The 26,679-nt window shown below is 39.9% G+C and overlaps 1 protein-coding gene across 1 annotated transcript; it reads right to left on the bottom strand.

Annotated features, from left to right (window-relative positions):
- Nucleotides 1–26,527, bottom strand: APCDD1 (APC down-regulated 1). The gene is made up of 6 exons (XM_085322514.1): nucleotides 26,497–26,527; nucleotides 24,352–24,535; nucleotides 22,159–22,690; nucleotides 6,759–7,080; nucleotides 4,250–4,454; nucleotides 1–2,041 (listed from the first exon to the last, which is right to left on the bottom strand). The coding sequence occupies exons 1-6, from the start codon at nucleotides 26,525–26,527 to the stop codon at nucleotides 2,038–2,040; spliced, it is 1,278 nt and encodes a 425-aa protein (XP_085178640.1). The 3' UTR covers nucleotides 1–2,037.
- Nucleotides 26,528–26,679: the final 152 nt, after the last annotated feature.

Below are 26,679 nucleotides of genomic sequence, written 5' to 3'. Positions count from 1 at the left end.
TCCTTAACTTTTCAGTTAGGCTCTTTTTATTTCAATCAATATTTTAACAAGTGCTTAAACTTCCCCAGCAGTTTAGTCTGGAACATATAGTTGAGAAGAAAAATATCTTCTATAACTTTACAAAAATAAAAAAGATTCTTAAAAAAAAATTCTTTAAGCAAGCACACTCCAACGCAAGCAAGACAGATATTTTATCTCAAAATACGGACTTCTGCTCATAAAAATGACATTCCACTCCAGAGCAGCAGACAATATGTAAACGGTATAGAAACAGACCAGGAACACTTTCAGTATAATTTTCTGATCCCTTTTGTCCTTTTTAAAATAGAACATGGAAAAATTGACCAAGAGCTTCTTCAGATGCACTCTTTTTTTTTTTTTTTTTTTTTTTTTTTTTTTTTTTTTTTTTTTTTTTTCTTTTTGTCAAATGACTCCGTGGCTATTACAGTGGTGCTAAGGGAAAAACTTCTTTCATTCATCCTGGCTGCAGTGACAGTTAATAAAGATACCACTTTAATCCTTTTGCTTTTAAAACATCTGAGCTTTAGTATGGGACAAATCACAGAATTTGCAGTCTTCCACTGCTAAACCATTTGTGGCTTACATTCTTTACCAGCCAGGGCTGCCAACGTATGAGGAGGTCAGGTTGAACAAATGAAATGAATGGAGTTTGTTGTGTCACATATGTACATGGTGCTATAAAGTATTAATTTAGTGTGTGATGAAATGAGAGGATGAGGGAAGCTTAGCTCCTAGTTCTGTGCCTGTAACCTAGGAGAATCCCTGTACAGAATATGGTTTGACAAATAAAGTACACACTCTGAAGACTTGCTTTTTTATCTTTTTCCATCTTGGCTTCTATTGACTTACAGAAAAAAATAATAAAAAAATATATATAGGGTTTGGCACAAAGCAGGAGGCTGGTGCAGCATGTGCTAAGAACCCAGATCGTGAAATTTTGTTCCTAGTCAACACTACAAATGAACTGGAAAAGCCCCATATCACAATTCTTGCAATACACTTTTAAGTATCTCTAGGTGATAGGAAAAAAAATACAATTCTTACATTCTGTTACACTTGCGATAAGTGCAAGTGAGAAAACTCAGAAAACCTAGATTTTTGCAAGACTGTGATTCAAAGTGAGTATTGTATTTTGATATGAATGTGCTACTTGCAAGAAGGAACTAGACAGGTATTTCTCTTTTGAAACTTGTATAGTTTGATACTAAGCAATTTACAGAGGAGCTAGGAAGCACTAATAAATTGTAGATCATTGCCCTACTGAACACTGAATATCATGACTATCAATACCATTTCTTTTGCTGTAGGGATCAATCCCACGTTACAAAGATGTGCAGATTTCAACTGGGACTAAACAGTGTATGGCASCTACATAGTGTAGGATCAGGGTCTAACAAGTGCAAACAATTATATGTAAATAAACGTAACTATAAAATTACATTTTTCAGGAGACAAGACCATCTAAGGTGGGAATAGGCAATGGAGAAAGAAGCATGTTTTGCAAGTTGTAAGAAATAGGTGCCACATGAATCTCTATAAATAGAAATGAATGTGAATTTGCTCATGTAACTTTAAAAAAAAAGTCAGAACCTAAGCTAGTATCTGAAGGGACTTGTTTGACTATCTGGTCAGCAGTTGGTCAGCTGGAAAAATGCTGGTGTAAATCTGTTGAATGTAAAACTCATGAGAAAATCCCTTCTGGTACTTTCAGAGATACAGTGATTGTGTCGCTCTCTTGACCCTTTGGTTAAAACTGCTCCTAATGCCTCCCTACCAGCAGCTTGTCCAGAACTGACCCTCTCTGAGTAGGTTTAACTATGCGGAGGAGAAGGCCATAGCAAGAGAACAACAGCTGGTCTAATCACCATTTCRGGGCTTGATTCATCAAGGCGAGTTGGTTCCTGGCTCCTTCCAGCTGCTGAAGGAGGATCTCGTAATTAGAYGGATGGATGAATGCTTTCTCTGGTGACTTCTGAGCTGGATTCTTGACAGTTGAGTTGGGTTTTCCGAGACTTTTCATCTGTTTGAGGAAAAAATGTAAAAGGTGTGATCTGATCTGGCAGTGAGAGTCTCTGGTTGTTCCTTTACTCACTTCTTCCTGCTTTTCCAAAAACAGGTGAACTGATTTTGTGTCCCCTTGTGAGGAAATGTGCATCAAAGGCTGATACTAGCTTGGAAAACTGTAAGGAAGGCAGCAAACTTTGGGGAGTTGGTCGGGAAGCCTCAATATAGTATCACCATTGCTTTTTCCTTTTTTCTTTGAATGGCTTTGCTACGGAGATTGATGGTATCACTGTTTTAAAAGAACACTTTTGCTGTAGCACAAAGTATGGACTCACCTATATAAAGATGAAAGGCCTTTATTTATGTTTTTCCTATAATGCTAAAAAAGGAYACTTGGGAGGGTTCTTTCTCACTGGTCTGGACTAAGCAGGTTCTATTTAGATACTGATGAAGAAACACTATGACCTTGCTCCTACTGCTTCTTACAAAGGTGCCTGCTCCTCCTGTGAAGTGAAGGCACGCTGCAAATGCTACAAGGCTGAGCCATGCTCTCAGCTTGGTACCCATCATGGTCCCCATGCAGGGGAGCATGATTCACCTGTGAGCTGACCCTCCTTGCTGGCCTTAAACATCTCCCCTGTTGTCTCTCCCRAGCAGATCCATTTCCTCTGGTTCACATCTGTATGTATAGGGGGAAGTATATATCTCCCACGGGGAAGATCCTAGGGTATTGAGGGAAGCTCTCCAAGGGCTGTGCCTATCTCTTCCTGGCGGTGTCTCCCCAAACCGATGCAGGTTTAAACTGAGTGAAACCACAGTGCGTGTGGGCACTGTCTAGTAAGGAGAAAAGGAAGGACATGGCTGCGTTTGTGCAACTCTTACTCCAACTCCTCCCTCGGTCAGATGGATGCAGGTCTGGTTCCTGCTACTTTCTTGCTCTCTAAACTAAAAGCAATGCTAGGGCTCTTGTTGCTGAGACCCTTTACTTGTTCCTACCTAATATTGCTTTACATCATTAAAGCTCTGCTGCTAGATTGGATTGCAGAATGTATTACAGCCCTGTATGCTTTAGTTTGTTCACTTGGATAAAACAGAATCCAAGCTACAAATACTGCATAGAAAGTATATAAGGTCTTGTGAAAATGAAAACAGAACATGTCAGTGCTTCAGCCTTGTATCAGCAACTTACCTGTACAGTGCGCATGTGATTAAAAAAACACTTTTTCCATCTGGCTTGAAGAGGGGTTTGTTGCAACTACTCACTACATACAAAGGGAGGCCTAGAAACAATTATATAGCTAMGGAAATTGAAAGAGAAAATACTAAGACATTGGTTATTTCTGCAACTTAATGATTGTAAAAATAGTTTAAATTACTTCTAATTTCTTTTAATCAGAGGTATCAACCATTTAGCACTTATCTGAATGGAGGATTGTTTTGTTTGCAGATTCTTTTTGTGTTAGCTGTGAGATAATGATTAGATAAATCCTTGTGGGTTTCTTTCTTATATACATATCTACACTGGAGTTCTAAAGTCAAAGGGGGAAGCCATTATCACAGTATAAACACTGCACTGAGTGATTCCTCGGAGTTAAATTCTGGCGAGAAATCGAGCCTTGGGGAGAAAAGTACCACAATGGTAAAATGGCAGAGGCAGCTGAAGCAGGACTGTAACGTTCACCCCAGCAATTAAGAAAAGGAGACCCCCTTCCTCCCCCCAGAAGTCTGCAGTCCTAAAGTGCAATTACTTTTGTGCAGTCATGTCAGGCCAGGGATCAGACTGGATGAAGTTCAAAGCACAGACATCAAACGAGTGCCGTTCATGATTCAAGGAGGGGGAAAAATAAGGAAAAGAACAACAATTCTTAGGCATTCAAGTGCATCAAGAAAATAAATGTCCCTTTCTTTCTGAAGAAAAACAACTCTCAGTCTTATGGAATCCTGGCTTTGTAGTCATGAAAAATAATTTTTTCACTTCTAGCTGAGCATGTCCCAATATGACACAGTACAAATAAACAACACCAAAGCAAAAGCTGGGGTGCTGGAATATTTTTCTGGTGCCCTGCTGCTATACTGCCTTATTTTATTCTCCTCTGGTGACTCTTCAGATCTGGGTACTGATGAAGCACACTGAATTAAAGGCATCTGGTAAGATGTGGCTCTCTTCTCTGGTCTGTCTGGGCTGGACCCATCGCTTGGTCTTTGGCCATTGTACAGCAAATACCTGCCCCTGGCATCCTGTTCCATCTTGAAGATTTCATACTCGGTGTGAGGTAGGCGGATGCCAAGCGCAATGCAGCCATTTGTGTGAGTGACGTCTTGCTGAACTCCGACTTGCCAGGATCCCTGTGCTCCACACTCGTTCCCATTGAAGACGTTCAGCAGTGAGGCTGTGGATATATCCATGGGAGTGACCTTCATGTGATTTACTGTGAAAAGCAAGGAGAGGAGGTGTTAGCAGAGGGACAAAAAGAAAGACAACAGGTTGACTGGAGTGTACCTGTGAAATTAGAATTATAATGAGGGCTCACCGTTCTGTCTGCCTGTATAGCACAGGGCGCTTACGTCCCTTGAAGGCATAATCTTAGTGTTTGATCTAATACATGCAGAGATCTGTAGGGGACGTAAACTGCAAAATCTTTTTAAAACTGGCTCTTTTGTCTATGTAAATTATGACTGATGCTAGTGAAGTCATGAAGGGTTTGAGTTAGCCATGTTGCTAATGCACTTAGAAACTACAGAGACAAGGCTATTCTGARTATGTTTGGGGACATGCTGGTGCTCCTTGAATTTATTTAAAGATGTCTTTTAATCTTAACAAGAAGAGTTAGAGCAACTCTGAGTCTTTTTTTTCCCCCTTAAATCATATTTTTATATTGAAAATGTGGCCGAAAATTCTACTGGCATCACTTTACAACTTGGACATAATTGCTTCTTGCACAGAACATTAAAAAAAATCTACTGAAGAAAACTTGATAGTTGCATATCTTGGAGATTAAGCAGAGATTTTCATAAATCCCAGGCAATCTTTTAGAGATAAAGCCTGGTTGGTTACATGAGAAGATACATAAAAGAGGAAATAATAAAACTTTGCTCATATTTTATTACCATTTAATCCATAAGGAGGGCTGTTTATAACGTCTTTTTATCATTCTTTTAACATATGTTACCCTATAAAGCTAATGAAATAAGTTCCAATTGGAAAATTTGGAAATTACCACAACTGCACTATCTTCCTCTGTCATCTGTTCTTGTGTGAATTATATAGTTAGTGCTGAGTTACAGCAGGCTACTCTTTCTCCTAACAGTGACTTGGTGTACACTCTCAGATGTAGAAGTCTTACGACTTCTTGGTTCTACCTAAATTGACTATATTTCAAAGGAGTTTAAGGCACATAAATATTGATTTTGCAGCCTAGTTACCAAGCTGGAAAAAGCTAAATTGAATGAGCCTGTGGAAGTTGAATAGACATTATTCTAGGTGTGTGTTTGACACTGTATTTCAAGAGAAGAAAAGGAATTCTGAATGGAATGGTACTAACCAAAACAGAAGCAAGTTCTCTTGCAGGTCATTAGAAATATTTATTTCTTTGTAAGGTTTGTTGGGAATTTTATTCTGAGACTTTATGAACATGTATTTGACTCAGTAGCTCTACAGTTCAGGTTATTTGTCTTAGCTGGCATAAAACATAATCTATAGAGAGTGAACTTAAATGTTTTTCTAGAATCAAATTATTTGACCTTGCTCTCTGAGCTATGTTGGCTTATCTTAAATTATAACTTTGAGCAAAAACTGGATTTCACTCCAGGGGCTTGACTGGGACATGCTACGTATAGCAATAAAGAGCAAAAGCTCTGACMGGCAAGGGTATCTTTTGCCTCATGTGAAAATCCTGTTTAGTAAGTTATTTCTTCTGGTTAGAAACTTCCCTAGATTGGAGGCATGTAAGAAGCTATATGCTTCTCGCATGGTAACTGAAATAAGAATAGCCTACAGAGAGCTTGGGGCTTCCACAAGTTTTAGCTGGGCTGGTGCTATGGAGGGACGTTGTGTTTTGCAGATATTTAGGTGGGTAGTAAAAGTCACTGAGCTCTTTGCGAGCAGGGTACGGTGGAGCTGTTTGTACTACAAAGCTCTTTAGCCATTGGGAGCTGAGCAGTGTCACCACTAAATGTTGCCTTCTGAAGCACTCCAGTGGTTTTTGTTAGATACAGCTACTTTTTGCTATTGTGGGATTAATCAGAGTATCTTTATAGGCATTCTTACTTTCTCTAGCCGCCCTTGGAAACTGATGAAAAAAGACATATGCTTCTATTATCAACTTTCACCACACCACCTGTGACCTGAATGCCTTCTGAAGGTACTTTTTTCTGTCCACTGAAGGAACCCTCGGACACTGAGACAATCTTAGGCATTTTGTTTAGATGCTTAAAGTCTGGCCAGTGGACTCCAGGACTTAGTGATGCAGGTTAGTCTTATTTTATTGTGCTGTTCTTAAAGATGTCAGTGTTTTGCCTCAGATGAATATTGCTTCAGTGATGAGAAATRCAACACAACTGTATAGTTTTGCTGGGTATTCACAGAATGCCTGTAACTTCCCAAGAAACGTCTAAATCGTAAAAATGACAGAATGAAGTCATTAGCACCTTTTAAGCTGTTATTTATTGACCAGAGCAGGGCTTGCTTATAACTAAATGACTGTTTCTGTGCACAGTGTGGTGCACTACTCTACCTTTGAACACGAACTCTGTTCCACCCATCACTTTGGAAGAATGCACTCCTCGGCTGTAGCGCCCCTTGGCGTAGATGGTAAAGGTGGGGTGTTTGCAGATGGGGTCGGAGTAGTGATAGTAGTGACCTTCCCAGGTGTTGTTGTTGTCATGGAAGATGAAGTGCCGAGTGAGAAAAAGGACCTCAGGCCGCACCTCACAACGCTGGCTCACCCACTCTCCRTGTAGCCCTATGGTCAAATCTGCCTTGGGGGGTAAGATGGGAGGATGGTGCTCGTCCGACCGGTAGATGATTCTGCAGGCAATACAAGTGTGATCGTGGTTCTGAAATGAAGCAGAGGGAACCCTTCGTTAGACGTTATCGACAGCAAAGGGCAGTGAATCAGGCTGTTTCATGCTGAGGTGAAACCAGCTTCACATTTTAAGGATTATGTTGTTACGCCTTATCTTGGTTAGTATTTTCCTGCATGTTCTCACCCTTCAAAGTACCTGAAACATGACATTGTTTTTGTTTTTGTATGTATAAGTTTGCACAGCAGGAACAGAATTAATTCCTTGATCTGCATTTATCTCAAATGAACATTGCATTTCAGATATATACTGAACTGAAAAAAGGTTGACTTTATAATGACAGAGGAAGCTGGCAGATAGTAATTTACTACAGTGGGACCTGGAAAGTCTTCTATTAGAAATGAATAGACTTGTTCAGCTCTTATTTTGTGTCCTTTTTAATCAACTTTGGGTGCTAGAGATGGACACAAGTGTCTTAGGTACATTTTTCATTTCTGTAGCAGCCTGGGAAATTAGTAACTGGCTAACTTTTTCAGCTTTTCTGAACTTCAATATAAGGTTGCAAAATGTACACTTTTTGTATCTAGCAGAGTCTTAATGGTGGCTTCCACCGATTTCCTTCTCAGTGGCATGCGTATGATTCCACTGACAGAAATATGGTTATATGGATGTAAGTGACCTTGTTCAGAGCTCTACAGCTCTCTAGAAAGTAGATATGGCTTAGTGGCAGTGAACACAGTGAAAGTTTTACRGCTGTTTCCAGCAGGAATAAGATTTGTGGTGTCTGTCAGGCTCAATAAAGGCTCACAGTTGAACCGTTTTGCTAAGCACCAACCTCAAGGAGCCAAGTAACCTCCAGCTTCCCTTTAGGTCTGTGAGAGTCAAGGGCATTTTATGCCACACTTGCATGGCCTTTGGGGAAGATGGAGCCATATTTAAGCTCGGCCACCCATGGGTGTTTTGCCCAGCTGGGAGCTGCTCTGAGAGCCTGGGAAGGTCGTGCCGTGGCTGATGACAACACATGCTTAGGAGCTGCAGCACAACAGTACTGCACTGGCATGCCGCACTGCAGCCTCAGGCTGTATGTGGGCTTGCGATGAGGCCTTGGAAGAACAGACTGGCTGTCAGCTTGTACACTGGGGAGCACTTCAGGAGACAAAACATATGCCCCAAGGGTGCTATATGCTGCTTCATCCCCGTTAGCTACAGCAGAAGACAGAGAGGGCCAAGAAATCCACTGCTCACGCTTATATTCTCCTAGAAAAAAATTATTGGGCCTAATAATCAACCCCTTATAAACCAGTTTTTTGGTAGAGAAACACRGTTTGGTCAGCTGGTAGCTCTGGACAAACACACAGGAAGATCTATTTATTGATGTTGGACTCTACGTCGGTGGCAGGAGGGGCTTCATTCTCTGGCTTCCAGCCTTCTGACATCAAAGATTAAAACTACAAAGCCTCGCACGTTGTTTCCGCTGCTAATTGTTTCTGCAAGGTTTTGTCTTTTTGGCAAAAGGCCGTGGCCATGTTGTTCTCTTTTCAAACTATAATTTGTATTTTTCAAAGGCAAGAGAAACTGCAGCATTAGAATTTGTCTCTGCACTTCTAAGCAAACTTTGAATTACAGTTTATGGAAGGATGAAGAATTATAAAACTAATTTTTTAGTTCATTTATGATAATAAATAATTACCTTGAGAAGAATAAATGCTGCTCTGTGAGATAAAAGCAGTGTTTTCTGTTTTACTAGTGCCTGTTTTGGGTTTGTTACAGACTGTTTGTTTACATCTTGGGATGTGATGGTAGAAGCTTTTTAGTGCTTATTGATGTGCCGAAGCACAAGCTTCAAGCAGACTTGTACTCAGAGTGAAAGGCAAAGACCACACAGAGAGTTTTGTACCTTCATCTTTCAAGGTCCTCAGGAGACAGAGGGATGAATTAGGTGCGTTACTCATATCATATAGCTTATTTAGGCTATCAGGTGTTTTCCTGAGATGCAATTCGGAGTGCACTGAATTAGGAGCTGATGCACCCACACTGCCATTGCAGAGAGATACTTACACAGTCCAAATACTTTCTCTTTAGGTCCTTTTCCAGCCCTCCTTTCTGTGATCTCTCTGAGCTCCTTCCACTACATAAATGCTCGTACTGGCCTTTTAGAAACTTTAAAGTCCATGTGAACTGTTATTCTGCTATTACAGAGTCAGCATTTTTCCATTCAYATCTTTATCTCATGGAACACTATTCTTCTAGAACATTTACACRTTCTACATTAATTCCAAGTTTGTCTCATAATATGACTGTAAGCAGCTTCAGAGAATCAATATGCAACTCATGCAATACATCTCCTTTACGYATATTAAACAGGATTTACATTTGCCTCTCCCACAGGCCAGACAGACACCAAAATCAGTGAAATCCATGGAAAATCTGCCACTAACRTCACTGGGATGCAGAATAATGGCTTATGTGCAAAATAACTATAAATGACATAGCTTAGGCTGACCTGAAMCAGTGTTGGCCAAAAGCCCTGCTTGGAGCAGGTAGTTGGACTAGGTGACCTTCGGAGGGATCTTCTGACCAATACGACGGCTCCTGGGAAGCATGTGTTAGCATATATAAAAATGCAATCCTTTCCCACTGTGGTGCTTGTTAACTAACTTTATAACAATATACATTTTGCAGCTAAATTCCGTAAGCAGGTAGAATGGCCAATGATATGTTAGTGAAAATAGAAAGAAAATTTAATTAATTTAACTGGAGTTGGTGAACTTAGCAGAGATTTGTGCTCTTTTAACTGACAGTGGAGACTGGCCCCAAATATATAGATTTTCTGAACACTAAAATACAGACAATGCATATGGATTGTGAAACTCAGGCATTTTCTAATCACTTTGGCTTTTTTAATGGTTAAGACAGGAATCAAGATCCAGTTTGGTTTCCTAGTTTGCTATGATTTCCTGTGTGACTGTAACCTTGTATCACAGAAACACAGACAATAACAGCTCTTCTCTTTGAGCACTGGTAGGAGGTAAAATAAAGACTGTGAGCTGTCAGAAAGCAGACAAATTTCAGGGGCCTAGTATGATTAAAAATAGAATAATAAWAATAAAAATGCACACAGCCCTAGCCCTGGAACAAACCTTCAAACACAGTCTGACAGAACTGTAGTATCCTTCTTCCTCTTGCCTACAATAAAAATTCACCAGGTTTCATCTGCTAGCTTGTTTGGGATTTATGAAACTGGTCTGTTCAATCTCCAGCTCTCTYCAGAGGATATGAGCCCTTTTCTTTGGAAAGCAGTCTGATTTACTGGGAGGTTTGCAACTTAGAATTGCTGAGGTGACTTTTATAAATGGCTAGGAAATGAGYTGGTGCTGGAGAAAGGTGCTGGGCTGGCAGTGTGGAGACTGCCTTGGCACATCTCGGGCAGCAGCAGTGCAGTTCTGTTTTCCTTGAGTTTTATTCTCGAAAAGGGAAGCCAGAAGCCAAGCACTTGCTCAGTCCTGAGCTATGTTGCTTGCACTTCAAGAAACCTGTCAAATGAGTTGTGTGATTCTGCTCACTGCTAATCGAAGTACCAAAGGAATAAAGATTTTTGAAGGGCTATGGAAATAGCACTTTTTATTTCTTACAGATCAGCATCTAAAACATGCTACCATTGTCCTGTACAGACACCTGCAGTGAACAGGGCAAACGGGTTGATCTGTGAAGATACCAGTGTACTGACAAATGTTTCTCCAGTATTGCTGTCCTGCTGTGGGGCAGACTAGCCTCACTGCTCCCCAAGATTTTACGGGCTGGTTACAGCTGGTTACACTGCTGGCAGTAATTTTATTGCCCCGCTCAAATGAAGCGAAGCAGGAAAACAAGGAAAAAACAGTGTTGCATACACATAACGTATATAAGCTGAACTASTCAATGGTAGGAGCCAATTTCTGCTACTGTTTCATTCTGATAAAAGTGAAATTGAAAGTTCTTATGATCTCCCAGAGGATACCCTGATAAAGCAATATAAGCCAGTCAGGTTGGTTTTGTGTATATTTTCTTTTCTTTCTCAGGGGGCCTGTCCTACACAATCAGTTTGTGAGCCAAGCCAATATAACCTGGGGAGCAGTGGTTTCTGTTGCYCTTGTTCAAAGTCTGAAGAAAAACAAACAGAAACCCAGACTCTTGTCTTCTTGGTCACTCTCAGCTGTTTGTGGGATTTCCCTGTTGTTTCTCAGGTCCAGTAAATGGACAAGAAGGAAAACTGGAACCAATCCTAATTTCAGCAACATTTTTTTAGTTTTTTCTATCAGACAGGACTCTGAAGTATAAACATGCTTTTTGCCATTTTTCTAGCAGCGATTCTAGGTTCCATCTCTCCTCTACAACATTAAAATATATAGATATTATGATTTAAGGCTATGATGCTGGGCAGGAATAATTACCAATGCTTAATGTCTTCTCTGTCATACTGGGACCATAGAAGGTGCAGACCGGGGATGCTTGCAGCTGCCCAATCCCCCGTGCTGTCCCTGGGCAGTGGCCAGCAGCAGAGTTGGTAGAAGAAGGTTCATGGAACCCAACAGTGGAAAAAAAATACGTAAGTATGGGCAGCCTTTCTTTCTGTATCAGCATTTGGTTCATGTCTTGAGGCATACAGAGGGCTTATTTCCCCAAAGCTGTAAAACTTGTGCAATGTGACTGTGCTGGCTCTCATTATACTGCCAATGGGGGCAGAGGTCACTCTTTGGTTAGTGACAAACTTAGGAAGACCTGGGTCATCCTACTGAAATCAAGGGGAAGTTTGGCAGCATAAATACTTGCCTGTAGTTTTTCTGGGTCTTTGAGCTTTGTGGTCCATATCCTGAACCTGTAACTCTGTGCAGCCCTTCTAGTTTCCAAGGAGTTATGCTGATCTGCACCAGCTCCAAAGGACTGCCTCGTTGCACTCCTAAGAAATGTCCAACCTGCCTACCTTGAAATGTTCAAACTTGCTTACACTGAAGATGTCCCTAGATGAAGCGTCTGAGATGAACATGCATTTGCTGTAACTAAAGGGGAGTAGGACAAGGAAAGGCTGGGAAGGAGAAATGGAGAAGCAGAACTACCCTTTCAAAGCAGTGAGATGTCAGACGGGCATCTCATACGGCTCTAGCCTGACTGCATCACTTTTCTGAGTTTAGTGCTTGAATCTGACTTACATAAACCCTTCTTGCTATGTTAGAAAACTATCTTTCACAGAGTTATGAGCTTCTTAGTAGAAGAGCATGCCATACACAAAATCTCTCAATAAGATTTTTGTGCAAGTAACGGAAAAGAGAAAGAGCTAGTTTTGCTATAAGACAATTGGACTTAATTATGGAGTAATTTATGTTTAACAACTGACTGTGTTTTTCACTGCTGCTTTTTCAGGTCAGCTGCTCTTGGCTCTTAATTACACTGGCTAAGGCCTTGCAAATCACTGCCTTTCCATTTGTCTTGAGGACAGATTATTTTCTAAAAACAGACGTTCAAAGAAAATATGGAACAGAGGCAAAGTACATTTGATTCCAAACACGATTAAGTACTCTCTAATAAAAAACTCATTTGGGCATGACATAAACTGAAAAGCAATAAAATGTACTGAGGACAGGATGAACATCTGTTTTATGTTTTAAATATCTTAGGTGTACAATGCAATATATTTGATAGTGGGGTCTTGCCTAGAGCAGCCGCCCCTGAAATGGCTGCAGCCCAATGCCTGTTCAACCTGTGGATTTGAGAAGGCTCCTTTCCGCTAAGATGCGRGGAAGGGTGTCTCCTTGCAGCTCAGTAATGCTGAATCCATGGTGGCCAGGCTTTTCCCTCTCCTGGGTGGTTCTTTAAAGCCAATCTATGAATTAATCCATGACGTTATGTGAGCTGAAATAAGCCTGAATCTTTGGCTGAAAGCTCAGTTCTTGTACTTTGGGAGAAAATGGTTTGTGATCTGAAAACTTCCACCAGCATTTTTCTTCATCCCTCCCTTTTGCTGCCTCCACTGAAGTGGTAACAGGGCCAGGGAGCTCTGGAAGCCAAGCAGGGAGGTTTTTAATAAAAATAAAATAAAATAAAATAAAAAAAGTAAACAATGATGAGGTTCCTTGATCTTTTTCCCAATTGGTGTGGATAGTCAGAAATATAAACCTGCTCAGCATATTTTAATTTTCTCTTAAGTTCTGTGGGATTCTATGGCTGCCTAGGACTAATTCTCCTCTAATCAGTCATAGTGTTTTTTATGGCCCAAGCTATAACTAGATGCTCCTCACCCTTGAGCAATAGTAAAACAGGTTTGAATAACACGTAGAAAAGTAAGGTATTCTAGTTTGGTTTGAACACTTTTATTTCAGTGCTATTGTTACAAAATAAGATGTCTATGGACCAAATTTTTTAAATGTACAGAAAATCTACACTTTCCTCATAGTTAAAGCAAAAGCTGAAAACTATGTTTTATGTCAAGGAGAGGACCTTCAGGATGTACTGCAAATTGTATGTAGCGACCAAACAAATGGGCACTAATAGTAAAGAGGAAGTTGAAAATACAGCTATTTTGAACTGAATGCTTTGTTCAAACATACTTGCTCTCCCCCCATGTCTCTCCTGTATATCCTGCAAATGGGTCTCTACCATAATCTGATACTTTTAAAACACTATTTGTCTGAAATAGCTCAGTTAATAACTCAACCTTTCTGCAGTAGAATCACAGTAGATGACTATGTCTGGCATTATATTACTTACATAATAAAAGATTAACATTGTGTCAAGTATAAATCACTGTTTTTAAGGAAAGCTTCATTGCTTGGACTACTTTGATTATGAGAGATACATGCATTCTTAGCAGAACAGATTGAAAAAAATATTTCRGTATTTTTCATTAGAGTCTTTTAAAAAATACTTTCACAGAAAAATATYTCATTGAATATGCGTGGTCTGGAGGGAAACAAAGCCAGTATTTTTTTCCAGTATTCAGTTTTTCACTGAAAAGAAACTGTCCTTTGAAAAAAATGAGAAAAATATTTTGAATCTTTTTTTCCATTTTTAATGGTGAATTTTGACCATTTTTGGACAGGTTCTCATTGTCATCTTTGATAGTTACAAATAGTTGGTACTTTTCCAGATTGGACACAGAAGGTAGTGTAAGTTGTGCAGTAAGCTCCTAAACAAAAATACAGCAACTCCTGTTACAGGAGATCTAGTATCGGGACAGACATGGAACTGYTACTGTTTAGAGTTGACCTGAGCTAAGGAAAAGACACTGGGAATATTGAGAAGTGGTGAACTCAATTCAAATCAAAACCAGTGGTTTTCTCAGTAACAGTTTGTTTTGTACCTGCAATGTATTTAAACTTATGTTATTATACATGTGAAATTACACAACGATTTCCCAAAGTAATTTGGGAAATCTTTCCAGCTGCATACATTCAACAGTTATGTGGCTCCCCTTCTCTTTTTATTCAGACCCACAGCATAATAGACACATCCTCCTACACTGCAAACTGGTTAAGAGATTCAAGCATCAGCTCAGCCTCAGAAACATAGAAAAGCATTATTTTTTTTTTCTAATTTGCTCTGCTGCCTTTGAACTCCTCCTTACTCTCCTCTTCCCTTCTAGCAATGCCAGTGTAAAACAAAAAGTCAACCCTGAAACCCTTGGCAGAGCAGTAGCTTCCCTCTGCAATGCCTCACTTGGCACTCAGGCCTATCAACTTCACTTTTTATTCAAAAATCAGATATTCACAGTGGCTACTCTAAGTACCCCCTTCACTTACTCTCCCCATAGCATAGTGGATTGGGTCTCTTCCCTTCCTCTAGACTGCTGTCACCACYGCCCTGTTCAGTTATAATAACCCCCAGCGCTCGATCAAGTTATGTACTAACATTGAAAATATTTCTACAGTGCTCTACTTCTGCTTGCTTAGTTCCCATGTCTATGCTGGTGACTGCAATGTAGAAAACTGGTTTGGAAAAGCAAGGTCTTCAGCTGATATAAAATCATTTTTGGCCAACCTTAATATACATTGGCTGCTGATGTGTGGCAAGAAGCAGGCCTTGTTCATGGCTGGAAAAGGAAGTCAGCTTCCTTCTGTCCTGTATCTCAGGAAGCAAGGGCAGGCAAAAGTCCCGATGGCCCCCCTGGCTCCATGCTGTGCACTCCCATTGCCAAGGCAGGCTGCTGTTAACCAAGCCGCCGGACCCATACAAGGCAGCCCAAACTCTGGTTATTTACAAATTCCAGTTGCTCTTGTGTAAGAGGGGATTTTCTTCAGGGAAGATCCTGCAGCCAGCTTGTCTGTCTGATGCTGGCTATGCAACAGCATGAGATGGGCTATATTGCAGTGGCTGGGTGAGGCAGGACGTAACCCGCRTACCCCTGTTGCATGGAGACGGGTGCTGAGGCACAAGCTGCCAGGTTGCCTCAAGCTCAAGTCTGAACTGAGTGCGCAATACACACCTAACCAGTGGTCTGAGATCTTGTAGGGTTCAAAAAAGCTGGAGTGGGTAACCCTAGCCATCTGAATGAAAACATTACCATGAGGGACAGCACTGAAGAAGAGGAGAAAGAAAAGATACGCTTAGCAATGATTTCTCACACCCACCCAAATACTGTGTCATGGGCAGGGCTCGATAATACTAGAACAAGGCATGTCTGGTCAGGATATCTTAATTCTCATTACCTAAGAACCTAGGTGCCAGATTTTAGTACTAATAACTGAATGCTCCCAGGATGAATACAAAACTAAAACCTTGGGAGAACATCAATTCAAAGAAGGCCTGAATTCAGAGACGAACTTCCAAATAAACAGAAAAATGAGTTTGTCTCTTGTTGCCAAGGGGCTGAGTCCACAGAAAGGACACTTTTACGAATTACTCAGTACAATATCAAGCTCCACTCCTCCACTGCTCTAGATAAGTGCAGCCCAAGACAACACTGTAAGAAATGGTTATAATCTCTCTCCACCACAAAAGTGATAATTTGCAGGCTTTCCATGACCTCATATGAAGCTAAGTTGGCTTATGTGCATTAGGCTGACTCTGGGGAGTTGAAAAGCATGGTTGACACAGTTGTAATTCAGCCTGCCAAAGCGGATGAAGAATAACAAAGATTTAAAACTTTAATTAAAAATCTTGAAACAAATGAAATGTTAGAGAGAGTGGTAACTCCTTTGCAGGGTTGTCAGTTTGGGATTTCTTTTGGTGGATAAAAGGGGAGCTCCAAGCAGGAAGGAGGGTGGACATATGCACACATTTATCTGTAAGTGTGTACTATATATTTTAAGATATTGAGGAACAGTTTTTATTAACTACTCCCATGGAGGGAAAGATAGTGAAGGAATCTGAAGGCACTACCATTACACAACTGTCTGATCTATGAGATCTCAATTCCATTGCACAACTCTGCATAAACTGAAATAAATACAACTGAAATGAAATGCAAAAGTTTTAGGGTTTTTCTTTTCTGACATAAGCTACTTTAGCCTGCACAAAAGATAAGAACAAAGACAAAAACGGCGTTTTTCTCAAATGAATGTGGCTGCACATCTCATCTATCCCACTAAAATGACACTAATTTATAGTGACATGAATATTTTGGGAAGTAGCAACAAAGAAGTTCCTGGAAAAACTGAAGCAACAGTTTGAATGTAAGTCTTCAGGAGCAAAGTATTCCAAAATACATATATATTAATTATGCCTTTAAAAAGCAACCTGTATAACCCTTCCTGAATTGTGTAGCAATCTTACTGGTGAGTCCTCCCTTTCCTCTTACAAATGATGAAATTATTGTGGTTAGATGCCAGCAATGAGGAAAGTGTTGGTAGTTTAGACATATTTGTTGAGTTGATCTGATGGCCCCCTTTTATTTTGCGAGACTACACAGTTAATTTTATCGGTAGTACTGTACTTGGGGCATACTTTTACTGCAGTTGCAGAACAGACATCGGTAATTAAGTCAACAAAAATAAATATGGCTTTAAAAGCAACATTTGGCTTTTGGAAGTTCACACAGAATAAAAAGCAACCTTTTGCTTCAGCCTTTGGCTGGCATTAATGTTTGTATGGAATGGCAGCTTCAAAGGACTACTCGTCTGCAACATTATAGCCGATAGCACTGCTGAGCAAAGCAAGAAACAAGCTTCAGCTAGTTGTTTGCTTCTCTTACCTCTGAAGTATATCACACACAGTTATTGTTCATAAATTTGAAATCAACCTATTTCAGTAAGATTTCTCTGCTCCTCTCATCATTTCCCTACTCAASACTCTTTTGCAAATAATAATTAACAAAAGAAAACCTTCAAGTATTGGCTGAATATAGAACAGACTTTTTGACTATTTAGTAGCATTACTCTGCCAAACAAAGGGGTTTTGTCCTCCAAAATTATACTTTTTGGTTGAGATAATATTTTGCATATTTCTCTGAGGCACKTCACATGTTTAACATCTATTTATTAATTTATGCTTGCATTTTCCTGGAAGCTATTCAAGTAAGTGGCATTCCCATGCACATGAAATAACTGAGTGTCAAAGAGCTGAAGACCCAAATTTTCAAAAGCATAGAAAGCTTTGAGCACATTATTCTTTCAATGTCTGGTTAAAGCAAAACCCAAGCATCAGCCTCTATACATAAAATCAATATTAGCTGCAAAAGCCAAGTGCTCCTGAAAGTCAGTTTCCAAAAGTGAATAAACTTGTAAGAAAGAATCCTTGCCTTGGAATTGCTTTTTCAAGGGAATATGCCTTACTGAAAGTGTGAGGCCAGCAAATGTCTGAGCATGGCAAAGGCAGAAAGGAGGTTATTCTAGCATGTTTTAGGTCTCTTCTGATGTTCCAGACCAGTCCAGCCTTATTCCTAAATAACGCTCTAATTAGAACGACCTGTCATCACAGTCCTGTTCTGATCTTTCCTTTAATTCTGTCAGCCTATAAAATAGCACAAGGGGTTCTTTGTTTACAAAGCAGTATTTCAAATGCAATTGTATCTGAAAGCGTCGCAGCACTGTAGCTGTACACATTCCCTGTACTTTTAGACACAGGACGTTTCCCGAAAATATTTTCTTTCCTTCTGCACAGAAAATGTATTTCAAGCTTTTCGTCATGCTATGAGTTCCAATATGCATTTGTAAATAAGGTGATTTTGTGACCACTCTGCCAGGCTCCTTGCTGTCATCCTAACCAGGGATCTCTTTGGCCAAGCATTTCCACCWTTCTGCCCTTTCCGTCAGTGTGCTCTCTCATGCTGGCTAGAGAAGCTGAATGTGCAATAGCTTGAGTCCCTTTATGATCATCAAGAGACATCAAAGATGTTCAGCCCCCTTCATCATCAAACCCAAATTATTATCTTCAGCAAGCCTAGAAGAGACTGCTAAACCATATCTATATCGCAACCTGTTACTCAACTCCATTCAGGAACTTCCACATATTTTACAAGAGGAATTTGTTTAAGGAATGCTCTTATCTACGTGAATTTGTAAAGCCTTAAGAGATGACATATTAGATATTTTTAAAAGCTCCCTGGTTTCATATGAACACTTGTGTTAAGATATGGTAATCCGTGAATTTATTCRGATTTGTAGCTCAGCATAAAGCTGTCTGGTTTTTGGACAGCCCTTTTGATTTACCATCCTGTGGTGAAATCACTGCAGGAATTTGGAAAAGGTCCAGTTCTATTTGTTTAAAGTCCTGACCATGTGGCTTTGGCATTCCTAACATATCCAGCAATCGTTTGCTTTTAATTATCATTCAGTTCAACCACATAAGTAATGAATGTGGCTACCACATCCAACTTTCAGGCTATGTAAACTCTTGAGCTGGGTGGAACTTTCTTCTATATAGAGGCTTAACTATAAATTTAACTCAGAATGTGAATCCTCTTAACTTATTTTAAGCAGGTCTTTATAAGTATAAAATAAAAATAAATAAAAAGGAAATGAAACAAGCCTTAAATGAAAGATTCCACACAATACACCTGATTCACTTCAGAAGCAATTTCCTGGCCTCCCCAACCTCGTGGTCTGACTGTAGAAACCTTAAAAAAACAAGTTGATTTAACATTTCTATTTATTCGTGGTGTTCAATTTCCAGAGGAGTCTGCGACTTGTAGTTTTAAACTCAATTTAGCATTTAAACTCATTTTCAGCTGGGTCCCAGTGGAGCAGCAATTAGAAAAGGAAAGGAGTTCAAAGAAGAAGGGTTATAACCTTTCAGTGGTATGTTTGCCTGGGCTCAAATAAAATGCATCTCTGTTACTATTCTTTCTATATTCAGCAAACAGTRTATCACACAACTGTGTTAAGAATCTTTTGGTACAAAGAACTTCATGGTTAGGTACCATCTGAAACCCAGAAGTCCTTCATGGCTGCTAATGCAAAAAGTTCATTTTTGGGGGTATCATTATTTGTATTATGATGAGAGCCTAAAATCAGCAGGCCTAACTTGTTTGAGAAAAAAAGAAGTGTCACATTAAATCCAAGCAACACGAATCAACCAAAAAATACAAAGAAAATCTTCTCTATTGCACATTTAAGAGTTAAGTCTACTCATCTTTTGCAGTTGAAGGCTTCAGTTGAGASTAGTGTCCCAATAATCTAGACACTGTACATCTACTTGCATAAATTTYGGAAGTCAAACAGGCCATGCAGACAAAGGTTGGAGGAGAAACTGAGCTGAAATAACTTGCCAGAAGTCGTAATTGGCCAAACTGTGAGTAGTACAGTAGCCTGCAACTCAGGACCTCTGGCCTTATCTATTAAACTAYAGTGGTTTCCTCACAGAGAACTGAAATTTGTATGTATTTTGGCAGACTCTCAGTTAGCTTGTGCCTCCTATAGTAATACCACTCTGTAGCTGGTAGTACTCTTTATGAATGACATTCCAGTGTCAGAAATTCAGCCTCACGGTTCAGCCTTTGCCAAGATCTGGCTACCAAAATCTTATTTGGAAGCACTGTACTGCATGAATACCAATGGATAACTTGTTGGCTTGTTTGCTTTCCCTCTCCCCCAGTTCTTGTAAACATATAATATGGAAGTCTCCTCAGGGATCCACATTGTAAGCTTTCATTGATTTCAGTGTATGCTTATCCAAAGACAGAATCTGCCTATCAAAACATGCAGGACTGTGGGCTAAAGGCATACATGATGAGTCACGATCCCTCCACGGTGGCACAATGCACAGATTGAGGCAACTGTTATCTTCCCATGCACACGTGACCCACTCATATTAGAATGGATCATATCATGCATGAGAAAATGGGCTCTGTGAATGTAAATGAGAGTTTAAGTACTCAGATATCTGTAAAGTCCTTCAGTTTATTTATTTAACCTGGCTCAAAAAAGAGACTTCTTATGCAAGAGGCAGCCCTTTTAATTTGAGCACTGTACTCTAGAGGCAACCTGTCCAATGATGCTAGAGTAGCACAYAAGACAGGCAGGGCAACAGTGACCAGTATGTCCCAAAACTACAGGAGATCTACACAAAAGTTTTATTTCTGTAAAGCTAGTTGTCAGTAAACCTATCCATTCTGACTCGAATGAAATCAGAAATGTAGGCATTTTTACTATGTCATTATCCATAGTAAGTTAATTAGATTTGACCAGGTAGACAGTCCTGAAAAAAAATCAGCTGGTTGTACTGAATCAAGACTCTTGTCTTTATTTCATTTGGTCAGAAAAAGACCTTCTGTATCTGCTGCAGTAAGTATAGCATATACCAGGTGTCAGATAAGTTGTCTCTAAACATCTCTTTCAAGGAAGAGATTTAGGGAAGAAGCCTCATGCCCAAATTTGCAAAGAGAAATTAGAAACGTTTGAATTAAAGAAAAGAAAAGAAGTTAATATTGCTGTATCCAACATTTTGATGAGGAACATGCTGTGGTTCATCTGCTGCTGCTAAAACTCCCCATTTTGAGAAGACACATGCTTAAATTTGTCCCTAGTCACTTGAAAAGACACATATGAATGACAGAAATGACAGCAGAGGTTGTATAGGGACAAAGCCGACTGTGGACTGAAATCACCCCTAGGCCAGACTATTAAAATAATATAAGGGAGATAATGTAAAGTTCTGAACTATTGGAATTTGATGTACACAGGAGGCAGAAACAACATGGGACAAACAGAATGGTTTTGAATGAAAAGCAGTACCAGGGCATTTTCATCAAAACTGCTGCTTCCCTAATGTGTCTACTGCTATTGCTGATAATCTGTAGCTGATTTTTGAATCAGTCACAATGAGATGATCAAAAATGGTGATAACCCATTAGCTGGAAGTGATCTTCAGCAGTATCTAACTGGAATATATTGATAACAACTGCAGTCTGCAATGTGTTTCCAATTGCTACATTCCTTTGAAATGTCACCAAAAAAGATGTATAGACAGACCTCCTGCTAYGGGCCATCAATGTCTATTCTTTCTGTCTGAATTTTATTTAACTTACTATGGGTTGATAAGTTCCCAGTGAAGCTTAGGGCACTTTGAAGCCCCTCTGAAAACTGAATTATCAAATACAATTAAAGTCCCATTCAAAATTCACCTGTTTTTCATTTCATTAATGTGTGTGTCTGCTCCCGGATCCCTGACCCACACAGTCCATCAATTTTTTTACCCTTCATGCTGTCCCTTTCAAGTCTCTACTTTCCAATTTCCTCCTTCCCCCTTCAGGTTATGGATCACCCAGCTTCCACATGTTGATACAATTTGATTTCCTTTCTCCCTGAGACTCCAGCAGCTGTTTCTCTTACCCTTTCTCAGTCTTGTATCAAATTTTCTTCTCTGCTGCTAACCTACAATCTTAGTCTCATATTCATACAACTCCCATTTCTGCATTCAAGTGTTTGGTTCCATCTTTGAGCTCAGAATGGCCTTTTTGACCTGAGTTCATTAGATTTCTGATCACACATTTGATGCAATCTCAAAAATCACAGAATAATTACTATTCCCAGGAAATACGCCTAGTGATATTTTTAATTGACTGCATCATCTGTAACACATCAATCTCTTATTTTAGAACCACATCTATATTTTAGATTACACTACTTTACTGATTTAGAAGAGCTGAATAATGTGTTTTTGTCACTAGTATCTTAAAATCTGTGCATATATACACATACATACCTTGGCATTTTGAAGAGGAGGCTGGTAACTGGAAGGCCGATAGTACCTTCTCTGAGTAGCATCAGTGTGAATGTCTCCGAGAAATAGCTCCTCCACAAGGTGATCTAAATTGTGATGCAGATACTGTTTCTCCACGCGGATTAGCTGGAGTTCATGCATGGCAAAATTCAGAGCTTTGGTGCATTCACAACCATTCTCTTCTCTCAGCAAATCATAGCTCACATCCTGCTCCCAAGGACTATCTTCTGGTATAAATCCAGGACATGTATTGTTCACCAACTCACTTAATTTTTTGGCTACTGCTTCATTGTGGCATATGATTTGTACACTGCGCAGCTGGTAATCAGCTTCAGTACCCCCTCGGATGATCCAGGATGCTTGGCGGAGACGAATTTTGCCACGCATAACTAATGTATAGATGGGATTTGTGCACCGATTGCCACCATAATAAAACTGATAGGCCTTAAATGTATTATTGTGGTAGAATCTGTATGATCTTGTGATGAACTCTGGGCCTGCTCTAACTTCACAGCTGCGGGAAGACAAAGTGATGGAAACAAAATTTTAGCAAGGTGGTATATCATGAACACTACAGGTAACAAGACCGAGCAACACTGCATAGATCTGCAAAGGTACCTTGGGTGCCAATCATAGAATCATAGGTTGGAAAGGACCTCTAGAGATCATCTAATCCAACCCCCCTGCTCAGCAGGGTCACCTAGAGCAGGTTAGACAGGGTTGCATCCAGGCGGGCCTTGAAGATCTCCAGAGAAGGAGACTCCACAACCTCTCTGGGCAACCTGGTCCAGTGCTCTGCCACTCTTACAGTGAAGAAATTCCCTCTCACGGTCAGGCAGAACTTCCTGTGCTTCAATTTCTGCCCACTGCCTCTTGTCCCGTCACACAGGCCAACTGAAAAGAGTTTGTCTCTGTGCCCCTGACATCCTCCCTTCAGGTAGTTATAGACATTGACTTACAGACATTGTCTCTTTGGCATGAATGGGAGTAAATAGGAATTGGGCATCTGTCACCTGTGAATTTGCCAACAATTTCCTCTGCTGTTATGCACTTCTTAACATATTGCTTCATGGTGACCATATCTATCTATCTGAGGGCCTTATCTTTGTAGGTTTTAAATATTTTGAGTCATCTCCTCAAAGTTGTTTTTACCTTTTTCTAAGGACCACCATGTGACTCAGTTCTTCTTTGAAAAAAGTAGCAGCTTATTAAATATATATATTCTTCCCTTTTGCACAGTGGATCTGGTGAAAGGACTAATCAGAAGGTGAAATGCCAGATTTCCACAAGATAGTAAATAACTGGCTTCTGTAGCTGCTTTTCAGTGGCACATTGTCAGCTCTCATTGGCAGAGGTCCACGAGGATCTCATCCTCAGTTTTTCCACATACACTGTCAACAGGGGTGACAGTTAATGCAAACTTCCTAACTGTCTTAAATTTGGACCTATTAATACTCTGTTTTGTTAATTAAGAAGTGTTTTTCTCCCCTCCCTGAAGGGGTAAATAGCAGTTAAATTCCACTTTCTATAAAAAGTCAAACTTCCTTTTGTATCTTCAAACGTTTCCCTGTCACTCACATCACTTAACATAAATACACGCAACTTTCTGTTATATAACTGCAGATTCCCTAGGAATCACTTCAAATAAATGGATGAATATTGCTTTCTGAGACACAGAAAACAAAACAAGTCTCTTTGAATTAAAAGCCATCATGTATAGAGAGGAACTGAACTGGTCTAGCACCACTTTTTAATTTCTTTTGCTGATAAAACTTGTGTTAGACATGACCTGAAAGCAAGGATCCATTCAAATGGATCTAATAATCAAAGATAGTACAAAGTAATGGTGGAACAAGCATCCATTTTGGCAAACTGATGGTCTCTTTCCTATTCAAAGAGAGATCCAAACATATTTCAAAGCACACTCTTTAAAATCCAGACTACAAATTGATTCATCAAGAAAGCTTTAAAGCATGCAATTCTGATATATATAAAGCAGCTCCTTCTTTTTAACATGTAAACATACCGTACTTAAAGCATCTGGGATTTGGAGATTCACCACATGAAAAAAAGTATTTCCCTGCTGCTTAGAGTGGGATTCATTGTTCCCTCTCTGCCACCTTCCCCTATTCTTTCATATATATCTGTCCAGCATCTTATTTTAACTTTCCTTACCCAGTAGAGACCCAGTGTCCCTCAATATTGGGAGGCATTTGCACAGTGATCCGGGCTCCATTGTGAAGGTGTTTCAGCATATGGTGACATTGTGACTCCTTGAAAGCCCTCCATGCACTCTTCTCCAAGGACCGAGGGTGGGACCTGCTGTCTGGGTGAAGAAGAGCAGAACCTTCTCCCAGCCCTGAGATAGAAAAGTGTAAATTATCAGGAGACCCTCATGAGAATGACTTCAACATGATAAAGAAGGCTGTAACATCTTGTGTGGAATGATACCTGTCCACAGTATTRTGTGTCCATGAAAGCACTGTTTACATTTATTGTCTCACCTGAGGGGAAAAAAAAAATTATGGGAAGCTCTTCCTCTCTGTCAGCCCATTAATGATCCACTGAGTATATTTGCTTGATGTAATACAGTGGGGAAAGGTCTTGAACCGAGTACCCAGCCCCCTGGAAACGTGGCTGTGGATCTGAATTTTACAGATATCTTTTTAATTTCTCCTCTGGATAATCAAAAACCTGRACCTCACAGCTTTCAGAAAGCTGCATCCAGATCTGGACACAAACTTTGCGGTTTCAGTTCACCTCTAATTTGAATGCTTCTATAATAAACTTCCAAATAACGGCTACTCTTTAAAGCCAAGGGAAAACAGATATTAAAAGCACAGCCTCTGCACACAGGAAGCCTCTGTGATGATTGAGGTGGTCAATTAAAGGCAGATTCTGCTATTTATATTTTAAAGGGGAAAAGGCATTTCAAAAGCTAATTTTATCTCCAACACACAGTAATTTTGGTTTCTAGTATACATACAAAACCCAGCAGCAATCTTTCTACASGTTATTAATTGAACAAAATGAATATGTAGCTTCAGAAGGAATGCATTTTTACTCTTTTAGACACTGTGTACTATTAGATATGTCAGAAAAACATGTATCAAAAGAAAAACACACATCTAGAGGTTAGGAGGTGAAAAACCTACTCCTAACCTCACATAAGAGGCTGGAAACTGTAGTACTTTGCTGAAAAGAATTTAAGAACCACTGGACTAGAAAAAGAATATGGGATGGGGTGGAGGGGCTGGTTGTGTGCCATAGGTAAGTAGGATAATTTAGACCAAGTCTTGTTAACCCACACTTCCAGGAACAAGGTTTAGGATTCACGCCTGCCTTTTATGTGCTGTCTTGGTCGATTCAGTTCAGAAACTGGGCTGTTTTGGATCGACAGGGTGTGGTATAAACTCTCCTCACATACCATATGCAATGCTGAAGCACTTAATCCAGAATTCTACGTTTTATTCCCCAGGTCAGACACCTAAAATATAGGCACTAAGTGCAGCCTCTAAATTTGAGGACCGTAATTCAAGGTAGTCCTATGGCTGTGGCCCATAGGACATATTGTTGTGGACCAACAATACCAGTACTGCTACATAACTTAAAAAGAAAATCAGCATCGTTCGTTTTCAGATAGACACTGTTTCAAACCTCTGCTACTTCCTACTGAAAAAGAAAACAGTGTCAATGATTCATTATGTTGACTAGGTCATCCTCAGAAAGAAATCCACATAACACTTGGGGAAAATGGCATTGCTAAAAATACAAATATATGACAACAAATAGAAAGGGATGCACCATTTTTAAATAGCAATTCCTAAATTAAACAAAAGCCAGGACTTATCCAGGAGACAAAGAATGATCACAAAAACACTATAAATATTTGAATGTAAACAGTATTTATATCAGCGAATGATCTTAAGAGTTTACTCATATTAATGAATACAACCTCACGAAGTCTTTAGTGGAAAATTTGGTGGCTTTGCTACAGGTTACAAATAATTGTTCAGTCTTACTGAGGACTTGTGGCCTTACATTCTGAAGTGTAATAAATACTAGAGACGCTTTGATATTTGAGCATCCCATCTAAGTTGCCCTTAAAGGAGCTTTATTTTCGGAGAGTCAATATTTCTCCTTTTCTGAAAGTCAGTCTTAGGCATTTCTACRTTGCTTAGCAGAATCATTTATGTCAGCACCAACCAACTCTGTTCTAAAGCCAGAAACTGTATAGTCATGCCAGGGTGATACTCTGCTTGAGCTAATTTGATCTTTTGAGAGACAGGATTTATTAGGCAGGTCYAGTGCTTTGTGTACCTGGCTGTTCAGCTTCCTGGCCATGAGCCATCTCTACATAGCTCTGTGCTGTGCCTTGTCTGCAGCCCAGTTCATTTGCAACATTACTTGACACTCTTGAAAACTCAGGCATATCAGGTTTATCTGAAACCTCATGGGTATGGGGCTGATGTCACAGGCCTTTACACTGCCAGAAGAACAAGT

This window comes from Rhea americana, unplaced genomic scaffold, assembly GCF_003343005.1.
Source record: "Rhea americana isolate MKP2758 unplaced genomic scaffold, rheAme1 scaffold_78, whole genome shotgun sequence".
Classification (NCBI taxonomy): domain Eukaryota; kingdom Metazoa; phylum Chordata; class Aves; order Rheiformes; family Rheidae; genus Rhea; species Rhea americana.
Note: the sequence above shows the minus strand (reverse complement) of the source record. Positions and strands in the feature narration are given on the sequence as shown.